This window comes from Silene latifolia, chromosome 6 (genome assembly GCF_048544455.1).
Source record: "Silene latifolia isolate original U9 population chromosome 6, ASM4854445v1, whole genome shotgun sequence".
In the NCBI taxonomy this organism is placed as follows: domain Eukaryota; kingdom Viridiplantae; phylum Streptophyta; class Magnoliopsida; order Caryophyllales; family Caryophyllaceae; genus Silene; species Silene latifolia.
The window spans coordinates 136700309-136718069 of NC_133531.1; the positions used below are offsets into that span (position 1 = coordinate 136700309).

At 36.9% G+C, this 17761-nt stretch overlaps 1 protein-coding gene and 1 non-coding gene across 2 annotated transcripts; one reads left to right on the top strand and one right to left on the bottom strand.

Annotated features, from left to right (window-relative positions):
- Positions 1-10904: 10904 nt before the first annotated feature.
- Positions 10905-13250, bottom strand: LOC141588777 (uncharacterized). Its single transcript, XM_074410203.1, has one exon. It carries the CDS (start codon positions 13248-13250, stop codon positions 10905-10907), a length of 2346 nt encoding a protein of 781 aa, XP_074266304.1.
- Positions 12580-12686, top strand: LOC141589414 (small nucleolar RNA R71). The gene has a single exon (XR_012520353.1). It is a non-coding gene; the product is annotated as a small nucleolar RNA R71 (small nucleolar RNA).
- Positions 13251-17761: the final 4511 nt, after the last annotated feature.

Consider the following 17761-nt stretch of genomic DNA (forward strand, 5'->3'; position numbering starts at 1 on the left):
TACCGTCATGCCTCCTTTTTTGGGAACTACATGAATCGGGCTTACCCACCTACTATCCGAAATAGGATAGATAATGCCGGCGTCAAGTAGCTTAAGGACCTCTTTCCTTACAACCTCCTTCATTATGGGATTAAGCCTTCTTTGTGCCTCTATTGAGGATGCATCCTCATTTTCAAGTAAAATTTTGTGAGTGCACAAAGAGGGACTAATCCCCTTGAGGTCACCAATAGTGTACCCAAGGACACCCTTGAACCTTTTGAGCAAAGAAATTAGTTTTGAAGTTTGGGTGTCATCAAGTGCACTATTGATGATGACGGGAAAAGTGGAATTGTCACCTAGGAATTCATATTTCAAAGAAGAGGGAAGAGGTTTAAGTTCAACCGTAGGAGGAGGCGTGGAACTCTCCTCCTTCTTACCGACTTCCAACACTTCAAACTTGGGAGCTTGTTCATGAATAGGAGCCGAATCCAACATCCATACATATGCAAGAGTCTCAACATCTTTGTCATCGACCTCATACCCACTTACAAGACAAGTCTCCAAAGGATCCATAGAAGAAGCCTTTGGGTCATGCTCCTCCATGGGATTCTCAAGAATGTCTACAATGCAACAAGTGTCACCTAGAGATGGAGCTTCCATGGACTTGTGAAGTTCAAATTCCACTCTATCTTCACCCACTTGCAAAGATAGCTTCCCACTCTTTACATCGATCATAGCTCCACCGGTGGCAAGACAAGGTCGACCCAAAATAATAGGCACATTGTAATCCTCGGGCATATCCATAACAAAGAAATCACATGGTATGACAAGTGTAACACCCCGTAAATTTGGACCGTTATTATATTTTAAAAGTAATATTTTAAATCAACTTTAATTTAATATTAATTTATTTGAAATAATAATAATTCGATAAAATATAATTTTATTTTATTTTGAAGTAATATAATTATTTTTGATAGTTTGGAAATGTTTAAAAGTAATTTAAACTATATTTGAACCTTTTCTTTAATAAAAGGTTATTTCGATGAAAAGTCGTAAACATGGGATTTTCTATTTCTTACGGTCGTTGGGTAAATGAGTTAGGATATAGGGCATATGGGTACTTAATTTTCTAGTAAACTCGTGTTTAAAAACTTTAGCGTTTTCGAAAATCGGGTTTGACGAATAATTTGATTTTCCGTCAAAACGAATCAAAACCGGTTTAATTTAACTCGAGACGGTTTTAAAAACGAATGAAATTTCTTAACGATGAAGAAACGTACGTATAATAAATAGCAGGCAGGCTGCTCCCTCATTTCTCACGCAACATTTCTTCTTCTCCCTTCCTTTTTCTTCTTTTTCGTTCTTTTCATTTTTTTTTTAATTTTAAATTGATTCTGCCACTCCGTTTGTCATCCGTTATCAATGATTTTCGTTCCATAGTGCTGCTTTCATCGTTCCTGTCAATCCGTTGTAAGTAAAATTCATTTTCGTCATGTAATTTTACAAACCCATTTATATTTTCAGCTTTATTTATTATAAGACGGTTGTATGTACTAAAATAGACGGTCTGGTAGAAGTTTTGTTAGTCATGAAGGACTAGTTCGATCGGAAAAAGGTAACGATGCCAGGTTACTCAATATTACTTGTAAAATATGTTTATTTCGAATGCCGGTTAGTCTGCTTTATAGTTGAGACGGTGTATAATTATATATAGGGATCCTTATGGATGTTAATTAGTCAGTTGTATAGTTGAGACGGTGTATAATTATATATAGGGATCCTTATGGATGTTAATTAGTCAGTTGTATAGTTGAGACGGTGTATACTGATATGTGGAGATGATTGAGACGGTGTATACTGACCTCTAGGGATCATTTGGGATGCTAGCTAGTAAGTGGTATATTTAAGACGGTGTATGCTGACATGTATGGATTGTTTTGGGTGCTAATTGGTATCTTTGATAGTTGAGACGGTGTATACTGACATGTAGGGATTGTTTTGGGATGCTATTTAGGATCTTGTTTAGTTGTGGTATTGTGCGATGAAATTATTTGTTTTTGAGTCGCTTTGCAGGTACTTTGGGACATTTTGGGATTTGTTTTGACTCGGTTTGGGACTGGTTAAGGATTGATTGAACTCTGTTTTGGTACCGAGTTTTGTGCACCTTCGACTATTTTGGGACAGTCGAAATGGAGGCCGTGTGGGCTGTTTTGGCCTCTGTTTTAGGAGCCGTGACAGGCTGAGTTGGGCTCGATTTTGGGACGGATAAAATGGTGCTTTATGGGGCCCTGTTTCTAGGGCGTAAAAGTTGTGACAATTTTCTTGGTATGCCTGTCAAAAGGGAGGGTCATAATGGTTTATGAACATAAGACAGTAGCTAATGAATATGATTTACATGTTTTGATTTAAATTAATTTCCGTCTCATATTTTATATAACAATAATTCGTTAATATCGTCCCTTCACATAATTATTTTAGGTGACTCATATGTGGTTGAAGATGAAGAGTAATTTTGGGTTTTAGAAGCTTTCTCAAGTTTATTGCTTGTCTCTTTGCTAGTTTAAGGTAACTATTCCGAGTTACTCGACGATTTAATGTCACATTAGTAGTTAATGTTGTGCTGGTTGTTTGTTAAGTATTTAGGTGATTGATAATGTGTTACTTTCGTTTTTCACATGATAGAAATTGGAAATAGCATTAGAATGACATTGTGTTACATTTTGTAATTTGGGCCAAAGTAGGCCAAGACTCGAGTGGGCAGATTATTGACCGAACGAGTTTGGTCAAACTAGGTTTAAACCAGTCAGCCTCGATTTGACCGATGACCCGTCGCGGGACTCGGGTCGAGGGTTTGTCTTTGAGGTGAGATTGGTTGTTATTGGAGGTTTTATGTTATGCCTTGATATTTGTAATTATCATTTCACATGTTGGTTGTTGGATGAATTGGTTGCCTTATACTTGAGTCTTCTTGCCTTGTTGCCATTTTAGCTTGTTCTCATGAATTATGAGATTAATGGTTAGCTGGAATTTGGATTATTATTGATATTGTAGATATTATTGGATTGTCTGCTGAATAGACATTTATATAGCTTTTCACATGATAGAATGTTAGCATTTATGTTGGTAAGTTGGACTCTTTGCCCCTTTTATGGTTAATTGGGTGTCCTACTTGTCTTGTGTGGTGTGGGCTAAAGTATTCAAGCTGGGACTAGCTGGGACTAGGTCCTAGGTGAGTATTTCGGCCTTCATCATAGATAGGTCTTTATAGTCTCTGACGAGTATATGTTCACTGCTTAATAGCCTTTGTGTTCCTGACTTGGTGGGTTTATATCCAAGTTGGGGCATGACCTCGTTACTTATTTTGAGAGTAAATGGTCAGCTTAAGTACTAGCCAACCCTTTGGTGGACTCCTTAGGGTACTCACTTTGTTTTTAAAAAAATTGTGGGTCTTGGGTGCGGTGGTGTGTATCCGCATGTCTAGGTCTGCGCAGATTTTAGGCTAGGGTTGTGTTGTGTCTTGGCCATGTTTTGATAGAACCTCTGAGCCAAGATACCGGTTCGATTACCTTCCCTACCTCGTGGTATAGACTCGAGTTACAGAGTGACTATTGACCGTACTAAGAACTTATGCCTGTCTTTGATATATTGCCCTTTCTTGTTTGATGATTCTATGAATCATAGAAGGTGAGATGCAAGCCGGCTATGGTTGATAGAGTTTGGATTCCTGGATGTTATGTGATTCACATGATAGGGTAGTATGAGTCGGTCTAGTATTCGCATGCTAGGACTATGTGTTGTTATATTGTTGTTCACATGATAAGCACGATTGTCTAGCATCTATATGCTAAGGCTATGTGTTATTCATATTCATATTCTTATGTTTACATGTTATATTAATTATGACATTTCATGGCTGGGAGAACTCGGAGTTACTCCCCACTGACTGTGGCTTTCGTATTTGTATAAAATGCGATCGACAGGTAGGTGATGCATATATGGGGTACATGGACGAGCTAGCGAGCAAAGTAACCTTGGAACCTAGATTGGCTTTATTTTATTGTGACCCTTAAACACTTTTTATGTCACATACATTTTAGGGACATATGTCTCCCTCTTTACATTGGTTGTATAATTTGCTATTCGCGACTTTAGCGATGGTTATGTTATGAAACTTCTAGTTAGACCTTGTATGTTTGACACCTTCCAATTTGGATATCTTTATAACAGGTTCAGGTTTTAAAAATTACAGGTTTTTACCCAAATGAACCTATTACAAACATATCCATGCAGTTTTATTCTAGAATTACGTGTTTACTTTTCCGCAATAATTGAGGGTGTCACAGTTGGTATTAGAGCATATTTGCTCCCGACGCACGTTTGTGCACCCTACTATAAATAACTTGACCTTAAAATAATAAACTTGAGAGATGGGTAAGATGGGTAGACTTAGGACCTTATGTTGTAGTCTCTTTGTGTTTGCTCTTTGTTAGGTACTAACCTGTTTGTTGATTGTCATTTAATAATTGTTGCGTTCTTGGATCAATGACCGTGAGCTTATCTATAGCTAATGGAGTTATTACCCTAATTATAAAAAAAAAATTTGAACTAAAGGTTTTGAAAATATTTTAATGTTTTTCACTGGTTTTAACGTCAATTAGTGTTAAAGCTTGTTATTGGAGACGTCTGATAATTAGTTTTATCATTTGTTGGTGTAAAAATGTATTTTTATGTCTTTGAATTGGAATATTGATGTTCTTGAGTGATCGCCAAGAGTATCTCCGTTCCATTGAAAGGACACTTATATTTTACGAAGATCAAGAGTTAGTGCCTATTGCTGAGGATTGAAGATTTGTTCAACCTTTGAAGAATGCTTCTACTTCCTTGAAGATGTTTCTCATTCTTTTTGTATATGGCCTTATTCTTAATCTCTTGGTGCTTATCCTCCTTCTAAACTCCCTTCTATTTTACTTTAAAAGCTACTCTTGTACTCCTAACTCGTTCTTTGTTCCTTGCTTATCCTTCCTTAACGCCTTTTTGATAGTACTCTTTCTTTTGAGGAATGTTGACCTTGGTTGGAAATTATGACCTTTGAAGGGATTGTTTGTGCTTGACCCTTTCCTGGTTTTGAGAGGATTTGATGTTGGAAAGACTTAGGTAGTGTGATGAGACATACTTGATGATTCTTATACCTATAGATCCTTGATAAAGTGAGTACGTTGGATTGGTGGATTTTGTGTGTCAAGTGTGAGTTGCATTGGTTACTAAGGTTATGGAACATGGCATTGTTGTTTATGTTTGGAATACTAGTGCTTAGTACTTGACTTAAAATGGATGAAACTAAATGGTGGGTTTGAGGATATAGGATTGACTAAGTAAGTCGAGTTGTGATTGGCTTCCATAATCACTTTGGACATGAGAGTTTGATAATGTGTATGACCATATGAGAAAAGCTAATGGTGGGATTATTAGTTGGTTTTAGTGAGTGATATTGATTACTACTTGAGGTATGGTATGAGAGTGAGAGTAAGCTACATTATTGGGAAGTTTTAGCACTTGTTTTAATAACTAGAAAGGGGTATGGTTGACACCAATTGTTAGGTTAAAGAACATAGTTTCAATTTATGGTTTTATGAACTTTGAGGTGATAAAGTGTTGTTACAATTAAGACCTTGTTTCTTGGGAATTTGATGGTAAGTAAGTTTTAGGATGTCAAATTTGAAAGAATACTCCTTGGGATGTTGATGACCATAATGGATTGGTGATGTGATTTGGTATTAGTTGGCTCTTGAGAGTTCTTGAGTTGAGAGAGACTTAGTATTGAGAAGAATTTGTTAACCCTATAGTTGTATAGACCTTGAGGTCGCATTGAGTACTTGAGATGATGGGATGATGTTGTAGCTGAGTGTAGTTCCGCTTTTGGGAATCCTTAATAAGTAAAAGGGTAGAGAAACTTGAGATCCTATTGATTTTTCAGATTTTGGGGTTGATATGATACTACCTTGTTTTGAAATGAGAACCTTGTGGAATATTTGAGGAACCTTCTCTTGGAGTTTAGAGCTTGGTATTGGGATTCTTGATTGAAGGTTTACCTTTTTGAGAAACCCATAGTTGACACTAGTTGGATACGAATATAGCTTTGTTGGAAGCCTTGACCTTAGGCTTGTGAAAGTTGTTTCTGGATGTTTGAGGATTTGGAGCGATGAGATCACACTTATAGTGGAGTACCTTGTTTCAGGGAATAGATTAGGATGAGGTAACATAAGCGATTGAGGAAAACCTTGGGAGTGATGTGGTTATGAGTTTTGTTGTTAGGAAGTTTTCGGAACCGTTTTGAGTGATGTTGTTGTTTGAGATAAGAGTGTCTGGCGTTTCTTTGTTGTCTAATTTCCCTTTCTCCTTGATCATAAGCGTTACCGTTCATACCTCATTTTCTCGCTTCATCTTGCTCCTCCTTTAAGTTTGACACTCGTATCTTGTGAAACTCTATCTTTGACATACTTGTAATTTTGACTTCAATTTTTACCCTATGAAAGTCATTATAGCTCTCTTGTTGGTTAAGTTTGAGCTCTCTTAACATACTTTGTTTTTATGCTATCTAAGTTACTTTCCTTTTTGTACAACTTCTAAACTTTCAAGCTACCAGTTTTGATTCATTCTTAAAAGTTTATGTCATCGCAAACCTAACCTATTTTTAAAGATTTGAAAATGAAAATTTGATTTAATTCCATATTTGTTCCTTGAGTATAGACTTCTTTATCATGATTTTAATCGCTAAACCCGAGATTTCTTTAAACTTTATCCAATTTCTGTTAACTTTGATCTATTTATGACTTCTTTGTCAAAGTTTAATGTTACGTTTTCGGGGATTTGACCCCCATTTTGGTTTAAAAGTGAAACCTTTATTTCTATTTTGGCTTTTTGCAAAAGAAAATTTGAGTTGATTACCTTTCTCTTATTTTGATTTTAACGTTGATCGGATGTTAGAACTCGTTATTAGAAATGTTTAGTAACTTGTTCTACGCTTGTCGGCGAATGATTTTTGTTTTAAAATCTGTCTCTGACTTGGAAAGTTAGCGTTCTTGTGTGCACGACAAGAGCAATTCCGTTCCATGAATGAGACTTATATTTTTGAAAACTCTTCATTAATGTTTTTGAAGGTATTTTGATTTTTGATTTATACAAATGATTTGCCTTTTGACCTTATCTTTGATTTGGAATGTGATGTTCTTGAATGCGCAACGAGAACACTTCCGTTCCTTTGATGAGAATCTGGTTCTGTCGGAAAATTTTATTTAAAACTTTTGAAAGAATTTTGATTCTTACGATAAGTGACCTTTTAAATGTTTTGGTTACCGATTCCAATTTCAGTTTTATTTTTATAACCTTTCATTTATACTTTCAAGTTTCGAGGACGAAACTTTTTAAAAGATGGGGTGATTGTAACACCCCGTAAATTTGGACCGTTATTATATTTTAAAAGTAATATTTTAAATCAACTTTAATTTAATATTAATTTATTTGAAATAATAATAATTCGATAAAATATAATTTTATTTTATTTTGAAGTAATATAATTATTTTTGATAGTTTGGAAATGTTTAAAAGTAATTTAAACTATATTTGAACCTTTTCTTTAATAAAAGGTTATTTCGATGAAAAGTCGTAAACATGGGATTTTCTATTTCTTACGGTCGTTGGGTAAATGAGTTAGGATATAGGGCATATGGGTACTTAATTTTCTAGTAAACTCGTGTTTAAAAACTTTAGCGTTTTCGAAAATCGGGTTTGACGAATAATTTGATTTTCCGTCAAAACGAATCAAAACCGGTTTAATTTAACTCGAGACGGTTTTAAAAACGAATGAAATTTCTTAACGATGAAGAAACGTACGTATAATAAATAGCAGGCAGGCAGGCTGCTCCCTCATTTCTCACGCAACATTTCTTCTTCTCCCTTCCTTTTTCTTCTTTTTCGTTCTTTTCATTTTTTTTAAATTTTAAATTGATTCTGCCACTCCGTTTGTCATCCGTTATCAATGATTTTCGTTCCATAGTGCTGCTTTCATCGTTCCTGTCAATCCGTTGTAAGTAAAATTCATTTTCGTCATGTAATTTTACAAACCCATTTATATTTTCAGCTTTATTTATTATAAGACGGTTGTATGTACTAAAATAGACGATGCAGTAGAAGTTTTGTTAGTCATGAAGGACTAGTTCGATCGGAAAAAGGTAACGATGCCAGGTTACTCAATATTACTTGTAAAATATGTTTATTTCGAATGCCGGTTAGTCTGCTTTATAGTTGAGACGGTGTATAATTATATATAGGGATCCTTATGGATGTTAATTAGTCAGTTGTATAGTTGAGACGGTGTATAATTATATATAGGGATCCTTATGGATGTTAATTAGTCAGTTGAATAGTTGAGACGGTGTATACTGATATGTGGAGACGATTGAGACGGTGTATACTGACCTCTAGGGATCATTTGGGATGCTAGCTAGTAAGTGGTATATTTAAGACGGTGTATGCTGACATGTATGGATTGTTTTGGGTGCTAATTGGTATCTTTGATAGTTGAGACGGTGTATACTGACATGTAGGGATTGTTTTGGAATGCTATTTGGGATCTTGTTTAGTTGTGGTATTGTGCAGTAAATTAGGACTGTTTTTGAGTCCGCTTTGCAGGTACTTTGGGACATTTTTGGGACTGTTTTGACTCGGTTTGGGACTGGTTTAGGATTGATTGAACTCTGTTTTGGTACCAGTTTTTGTGCAGCCTTCTGACTGTTTTGGGACAGTCGAAATGGAGGCCGTGTGGGCTGTTTTGGCCTCTGTTTTAGGAGCCGTGACAGGCTGAGTTGGGCTCAGTTTTGGGACGGATAAAATGGTGCTTTATGGGACTGTTTCTAGGGCGTAAAAGTTGTGACAATTTTCTTGGTATGCCTGTCAAAAGGGAGGGTCATAATGGTTTATGAACATAAGACAGTAGCTAATGAATATGATTTACATGTTTTGATTTAAATTAATTTCCGTCTCATATTTTATATAACAATAATTCGTTAATATCGTCCCTTCACATAATTATTTTAGGTGACTCATATGTGGTTGAAGATGAAGAGTAATTTTGGGTTTTAGAAGCTTTCTCAAGTTTATTGCTTGTCTCTTTGCTAGTTTAAGGTAACTATTCCGAGTTACTCGACGATTTAATGTCACATTAGTAGTTAATGTTGTGCTGGTTGTTTGTTAAGTATTTAGGTGATTGATAATGTGTTACTTTCGTTTTTCACATGATAGAAATTGGAAATAGCATTAGAATGACATTGTGTTACATTTTGTAATTTGGGCCAAAGTAGGCCAAGACTCGAGTGGGCAGTTGACCGAACGAGTTTGGTCAAACTAGGTTTAAACGATCGACCTCGATTTGACCGATGACCGTCGCGGGACTCGGGTCGAGGGTTTGTCTTTGAGGTGAGATTGGTTGTTATTGGAGGTTTTATGTTATGCCTTGATATTTGTAATTATCATTTCACATGTTGGTTGTTGGATGAATTGGTTGCCTTATACTTGAGTCTTCTTGCCTTGTTGCCATTTTAGCTTGTTCTCATGAATTATGAGATTAATGGTTAGCTGGAATTTGGATTATTATTGATATTGTAGATATTGTTGGATTGTCTGCTGAATAGACATTTATATTGCTTTTCACATGATAGAATGTTAGCATTTATGTTGGTAAGTTGGACTCTTTGCCCCTTTTATGGTTAATTGGGTGTCCTACTTGTCTTGTGTGGTGTGGGCTAAAGTATTCAAGCTGGGACTAGCTGGGACTAGGTCCTAGGTGAGTATTTCGGCCTTCATCATAGATAGGTTTTTATAGTCTCTGACGAGTATATGTTCACTGCTTAATAGCCTTTGTGTTCCTGACTTGGTGGGTTTATATCCAAGTTGGGGCATGACCTCGTTACTTATTTTGAGAGTAAGTGGTCAGCTTAAGTACTAGCCAACCCTTTGGTGGACTCCTTAGGGTACTCACTTTGTTTTTAAAAAAATTGTGGGTCTTGGGTGCGGTGGTGTGTATCCGCATGTCTAGGTCTCTGCTTGTGATTTTAGGCTAGGGTTGTGTTGTGTCTTGGCCATGCTTTGATAGAACCTCTGAGCCAAGATACCGGTTCGATTACCTTCCCTACCTCGTGGTATAGACTCGAGATTCTGAGTGACTATTGACCGTACTAAGAACTTATACTGTCTTTGATATATTGCCCTTTCTTGTTTGATGATTCTATGAATCATAGAAGGTGAGATGCAAGCCGGCTATGGTTGATAGAGTTTGGATTCTTGGATGTTATGTGATTCACATGATAGGGTAGTATGAGTCGGTCTAGTATTCGCATGCTAGGACTATGTGTTGTTATATTGTTGTTCACATGATAAGCACGATTGTCTAGCATCTATATGCTAAGGCTATGTGTTATTCATATTCATATTCTTATGTTTACATGTTATATTAATTATGACATTTCGTGGCTGGGAGAACTCGGAGTTACTCCCCACTGACTGTGGCTTTCGTATTTGTATAAAATGCGATCGACAGGTAGGTGATGCATATATGGGGTACATGGACGAGCTAGCGAGCAAAGTAAACTTGGAATCTAGATTGGCTTTATTTTATTGTGACCCTTAAACACTTTTTATGTCACATACATTTTAGGGACATATGTCTCCCTCTTTACATTGGTTGTATAATTTGCTATTCGCGACTTTAGCGATGGTTATGTTATGAAACTTCTAGTTAGACCTTGTATGTTTGACACCTTCCAATTTGGATATCTTTATAACAGGTTCAGGTTTTAAAAATTACAGGTTTTTACCCAAATGAACCTATTACAAACATATCCATGCAGTTTTATTCTAGAATTACGTGTTTACTTTTCCGCAATAATTGAGGGTGTCACAACAAGCTTCCCAACAACCAAGGGTACATCTTCAATCACACCAATGGGATATTTAACCGACCGATCGGCTAGTTGAAGTGAAACTCTAGTAGGTTTCAAATCTCCCAAATCAAGCCTCTTGAATATTGAAAGTGGCATGAGGCTCACACTAGCCCCCAAATCACACAATGCTCTTTTAATAGCCACCCCTGGGATAGAACAAGGAATAGAGAAGCTGCCCGGATCTTCTAGCTTGTTTGGAAGCTTGTTGGTGTGAGTAAGAATAGCACTACATTCCTTAGAGAGGTTGATGGTTTGCAACTCTCCATTCTTCTTCTTCAAAGTGACAAGTTCCTTAAGAAACTTGTCATAAGATGGAATTTCGGTAATCATATCAAGGAAAGGAATAGTGACATTCATTCCCTTCAAGATCTCAACAAACTTCTCATATTTCTTTTCAAGCCTAGGCCTTGCAAGCCTTTGTGGAAAGGGTACCGGTGCTACATACTCCCTTGGGGGTGGAGTACATTCTTTGGCCTTAGTTGCAATAGGTTCATCTTGCTTTGGAGGATCAACCATCTCCACCTCCTTAGACTTCTCCACCATAATCTCATCTTCTTTCACAACTTCAACCGGGTGCTCTTTCACTACTTCACTAGACACCCTCTTCCTCTTCCACTTAGGAGATTTCTCAACCTCCTCTAATTGCTTCCCACTCCTCAAAAATACGGCACTCACCTCCCTTGGGTTAACCGTATTACCCGGAAACTTCCCCGGATTTTGAGCCAATTGACTCAATTGTTGAGAAATTTGGGCCACATGAGTTTCCGTAGCCTTTTGGGATGCCCGTATTTCATCATTAACCCGGTTTTGTGAGGCAATGTGGTTATCAAGCTTTGAGTCGGATTTTTGATTTGCTATAACCAATTGTTCAAAGGCTTGTTCCCAATATGGTTTTTGAGGGGTTTGGAAGTTTTGGTTTTGTGGTTGGAAATTTTGGTTTTGTTGTTGATTGAAGTTTTGTCCCTTGAAACCCCCAAATGGTTGTTGGTTTTGGGTGATAAATTGTTTCCCTTGGAAACCGGGTGGAATTTGCCTTTGGAATTGAGAGTTTTGATTGAACCTTTGTTGTTGTTGAGGTTGGGAAGTGGTTGGGTTTTGAATATTTTGTGAAGCATAAGACAAGAAAGGGTGAGTTCTTTTTCCATTGACGAATTGGTTGTTGTTATTATTGTTGAACCCTTGCCTTGCACTAGTGGATTCCCAAATTCCATTTGCTTGCTCATAGCATTCCTCTTGGAGGGGTGCAATCAAGGGACACCCAATGGGAGTGTGCCCTTGTTCACCACACAACTCACAAGACAAGACTTGCCTCATATCGGAGCCTTTAGGTTTTGAATTTAGCAAAGCAACTTGTTGGGTGAGTTCATCTAGCATTCCCTTAACCTCCACATTCAAAACCGAATTAGAATCCTTGTTCTTGCCTTTTCTTGATTGCCTATCACTTCCCCATTCCATAGTTCTTGAGGCCATCTCCTCAATTAGCTCTTTTGCCGCTTTATGCCCCAAAATGTCCAAGGCACCTTTTCCCGAACCCGCATCTAATGAAAGCCGAAGGTCTTGGGTCAACCCTTTGTAAAAGTTGTTCACTAGCTCGGCCTCGGAAATGCCATGGTGAGGGCATAACCGTTGGAGCTTCTTATATCGTTCCCATGCCTCATATAAGGTCTCGTCCTCTTCTTGAGTAAAGCTTTGTAGTTCACTCTTGACTTTGGCCGTTCTTGAGGGTGGGAAATACTTGTTCAAAAATGCCGATGCCAACTCATCCCATGTCTTGAAGGAATCCGGGTCACAATTCTTCAACCAATCCTTGGCCGAACTCCTAAGTGAACGGGGGAACAACCTAAAGTGAACCGCATCATCGGAGACCCCATTTGACTTGTACATATCACAATTTTCAAGGAACTCATTTAGATGATCGTTTGGGTTCTCCAAGGGACTTCCTCCAAATTGGCTGTCTTGAACAAGGTTGAGCAAGACATTTTTGATCTCAAAGTTATTAGCTTGAATTCTTGGCCTTTGGATGCTTGGATTGACTATGTGCTTAGGAGCCATAGTCTCTGTTATCGGAACCGGATCACCCATGGTGTTAGGTTCTTCTTCTAAAACCCCAAAAGGATTTTCAAACACTTTGGTAGCTTCTTGGTGATTAACTTCTTCAATAGGTGGTGTATCAAGTAAACCCCTTCTTCTTAATGAATTAAGTCTTCTTGCCGTGGCTTCAATTTCGCGGTCAAGTTGATATGTTGGTTGACCTCTTCTTCGTCGCCTACTCATGGAAAAGACCTAAGCACTTGAAAGAAAGGATTAGTAACAAAGGACTTAGTCTAAACTAGAACAAAAACGATTAATATCAAGCCGTACTCCCCGGCAACGGCGCCAAAAACTTGATGGTCTCAAGTTAAACCTCGCAAGTGCACGATTTTATCGTTGTACACTTTAAAGGGTCGATCCCACAAGGAGTAGGTGGAGTACTAATCGTTCTAATTCACAAGCTTAGCTAAGTCGATAAATAACAAAGATGGTGGTAACAAACTAGCACTAAACTAACAAATTTAAAGACTATAAACTAGACAAGAAAAGAACAAGCTAAAAGATAAGGGATAGATCAAATAAAGAGAACGACTAGAACTCGGTTCTCCCACGAATATAAGTAATTCCACATACTAATCGTCTCGGCTAATCAAAAGGGGTAGAAAAGTAAGGGGGAGATGGCTCTAATTCGCCTAGAACCTCCCTTCCGGGTTCGCAAAAGGACACTAGCTACTCCAACTAACCCCCCTCCCGGGTTCGAAAGTTGGTATTCCTAACTCAAAACCCAACAACCACGAAAACATGCATTTTTCCACGGATTTCAAGAAATTGGTCAAGATCATTAAGTACTCATCGTATTCCGGGTCATCCCACTCCTCCTTCCGGAGGTCGATTTCAAACGCTAGCCTAGAGGCACCCTCCCTCGGTTCTCCCTTCCGGTCTCAACCTTAGTTGGTGACAAGGTCAAATTTCGGGTATCCAATTTACAACCTAACCAACTCCCGTTGGTGGACAAGGGTCACAAGTTGACACTGCCCAAAACCCAAACCTTAAACATGCAAATTCCTCTAAACTACCCTCACCAATTTTCCCCACAAATTAGCCTTAATGTTAATTAGTTAGTGAAATTACCCATATCGGGTCAAACCGAGTCCTAGAAGGAGACTACTCACTAATCATGTTCCTAATTGCAAGAGAAACAACAAAGATGGAAACTTTAAACATAAACATGGGTTGAAGATGAATTCTACTACTAATCATGCAAATATCCAACACTAATTATGAAGAAAGATGGTTTAGTCTAATAACAAGGATGAACAAACTAAAAGGTACAATCTTTAACACAATCAACTCAAAGGTTAAGTCTTTGAGGACAACTAGCAAGGGTGAACAAAGGAAAGAGAAATAATGAAGAGATAAACAATGAAAAGATGAACAATGGTGAAAACAACAACAATCTAACAACAAAGATGCAAATTTAACAACAACAATCAAACAAACTTGAAGGAAAAGCAAATGTAAACAAAATGAAAATAGGGAGAGAAATAATACCAATCAAATAGCAAGAAAGGAATTATGATAGAATAAATAAGGATAAACTTTCAATCTTCTTCTTACAACCCAACTTCAATCACAAATTAATTGAAGAACTTGTCTAATTAAGGAATGATTAACAAAATAATTAACAAAGTTTGAAGCTTTGAAAGGGAAATAAATTCAGATCTGGGAATGTGTGTACAAAGGGTTTAAGGAAGGGGGTATATATAGTTTCCACCAAGATTAGGGTAGGATTCGAAATGGGCTTTAAAACACGACTTTGCACTCCCGGCCGGTCATCCATTCGCGGTCCTCTCGCCTACTGGGAGTTTCTGGAAGTTGAATTAATATTTTGAAGTCATCAGGTATGCTTGGCCGGTCAACCGGCTGCCGGTCCCTGACCGGCTGGGACACCTTTGGCTTGGAACTTGACTTTTGGCCTTTGGAGGAACTCCCAGCCGGCTAGCCGACCGCCGGTCTTTTGACCGGCTGGGAGATTCCTGTATCTTCCTTCAAAAATTTGTGTTTTCAGCTTGAACGTTCTCCCAGTGGTTGGTTTCGCCGCCCATTGGGAATAACTTTGCTTGGTTTTTGAGTTTTATATATCTGACTCCCAGTGGGTGGCCATTCTTAATCTGCATTGTGACCTATCGGTGGGATGCTTCCTCATCTTCATTTTCTTCTACTTCCATGCATAGCCAAGTCAACCCGTCTTCCTTGCCTCGTTTCACCCGTTCCCACCTTAATTTCTGCAAGGAGGCCAAAACGTCATAGTAAAGGGAATCGGGACACAAAACACGAGAAAGGACGATCAAAACCGACTCAAATGGAGTCGGTTGGCATGAAAATAGAGGGGAAAAAGGCGTAAAAGGATCCTATATCAACAATATACTTTTATGTTGATATGTAATTTAGTAATCTAAAAGTATGAAGTACTTATCAAAGTAGGTACTCTCTCTTTGATTTCTCATTTTGATTTCATATAAATGTGTGAGTATATAAAAATAAGTGTTTTTGGTGAGAAACTACCTTTTATTTAGGGTCATTTGTGAACAACTACCTTTCATTTTATTTTTGGCTTTCAACGACCTTTTATTTCTTAATTTTGCGAAAAGCTTCCAAAAATCCACTTCCGGCAAAAAAAGTCAACTTTCCGGCGTTGACTTGCTCTTTTCTCCCTTTTTCACACATATAACCCATATTTCTCCCTTTGTTTACCCAACAAAATCTGAAAAAGCTCATCTCCATGCCCAACACCTTATCAAAAGTTTGTTCAAAGCAATACTAATGCATCAACCATATCAATCTCCAAATCTATCGTCACCTTTACTACCACTGTCACCTTCACCCTTACATTTCAACAACCTTATATATAGACTACTCATGATTCATCAACCTACTGTTCATCTAAGTCATATTAAAGTACCTTCTTTCCCTCTTCATGGTAAGATGGTGGTTATAAGAAAACTAATGAGATAGTATCACACAAGTGATCCTAAGAGTGAATCCATGATTATTTTCGAATAGTTAACACTCAGAGTTAATTTTGCCAACAAGGCTATAATAGATCATTATTGTTGAAAAATTATTTACCATGTTAAGATTAATATCAATAATGATTTTGTTTCGGTGATTAGGACTTTGATTCGGGTAAGACAAATTGAAGTGATTAATGTTGGGTTTAATCAATCTTTATCATCGATTATTAGGATTATGAAGTAAAGAGTTAGATTTAACATAAAATAGTAAGTTAACGCCGGAAATTTGACTTTTTTTCGGCGGGAGTGGATTTTTGGTAGTCTTTCACAAAATGAAGAAATGAAATGTAGTTGAATGTCAAAAATAAAATGAAAGGTAGTTGTTCACAAATGACCCTAAATAAAAGGTAGTTTCTCACAAAAAAATATTAAAAACTCAAATAAAATAGCAATGGCGGATTTGCCATAACGAGTACGTTTTAATTTTTACCAGATCTGAAAACCTGAATAGAAATGACGAATTCCGAGTTTGTTGTCCAATAGATAACATTCCAATCATTGGTTATTTTTAATTAGATTATAAATTTGCTACACCATAGATAAATTTCTGGTCCGCCCCTGCTCATACCTTTATGGAGATTGCAAATATACCTCTTTAGCCAGATCACCACGGACAAAGGCATTGTGAACATCCATTTGATATAGTTCTCAAGTATTGACAGTGGCATTAGTAAGAAAAGTTCGTAAAGTAACCATGTTTACAATGGGAGCAAAACTTACACCAAAAGTAATGCCCTCGAATTGATGGTTGCCCAAAAGAACTAACCTGGCGACCTATGCCATCAGACCCACATACAACCGGTCGATGTCTTACCAGGAGGTGGTTCTTGGACAGTCTAAGTTTCATTGGCTTTCAAAGCGGCAATCTCGCTCTGCCATGTCAAGAAACCATCTTGTTGTGCGGAAGCGTGAATATCTTTGTTGTTGGGCCTCTGTTGCATCGGTGTCCATGGTCCATAATAGTACGATACTAGGAAGAATCCCTATATGAGATATGTATCTTTAACTTAAAGCTTATAATTTCTAAATTATTAAAATGATAATTTATTTTCACATTCGACTTACTTTACTAAATACCTAATTGTATATAGTTTCTCAAAAAAAACTTTGTTCTTTGTGTAATAAGTTTGTATATGAGATATGTATCTTTAACTTAAACATTGTTTTTATAACTTGTTGTATTCTATAATATTATTGTTATTCTTATTTTTACTTACAAATATATTTTAAATTATTAGAACATGATAAAGTATAAAACTGCATCTTTCCATTTTTTTCAAATTACTTGCATAAAAATAAACTTCATTTTTTTTGTATTTATATAGTAATTAATAAATCATTTTCTATTATATTGCACGTAAGGTTCGATATGTCATGAGGCTACTGCGCAATATAAATACCCAACTTCTCAATTTAACTAATTATAAATTTAATAAATTTATCAAAAATAAATAAATGCAACATATTTTTATATTCTAAAAAGGCTAATTAATTGTTAAAATGTTGAATTGTTCAAAATATTCATAATCAATTGTGTAAGTTAAACTGTTTAAAATTCATTGTTCCTGATTTTAGAAAGTGCCGAACTGTTAAAAACACCCTTACAAATAATATAAAAGATAAACAAATAACTGAGACGAAAAGAATACTGGTTATTAATATGACAAAAATGTTATGACT

Excerpts from the sequence above, each read along its gene's own strand:
- LOC141588777 (XM_074410203.1), bottom strand. The coding sequence starts at position 13,250 with ATGAGTAGGCGACGAAGAAGAGGTCAACCAACATATCAACTTGACCGC.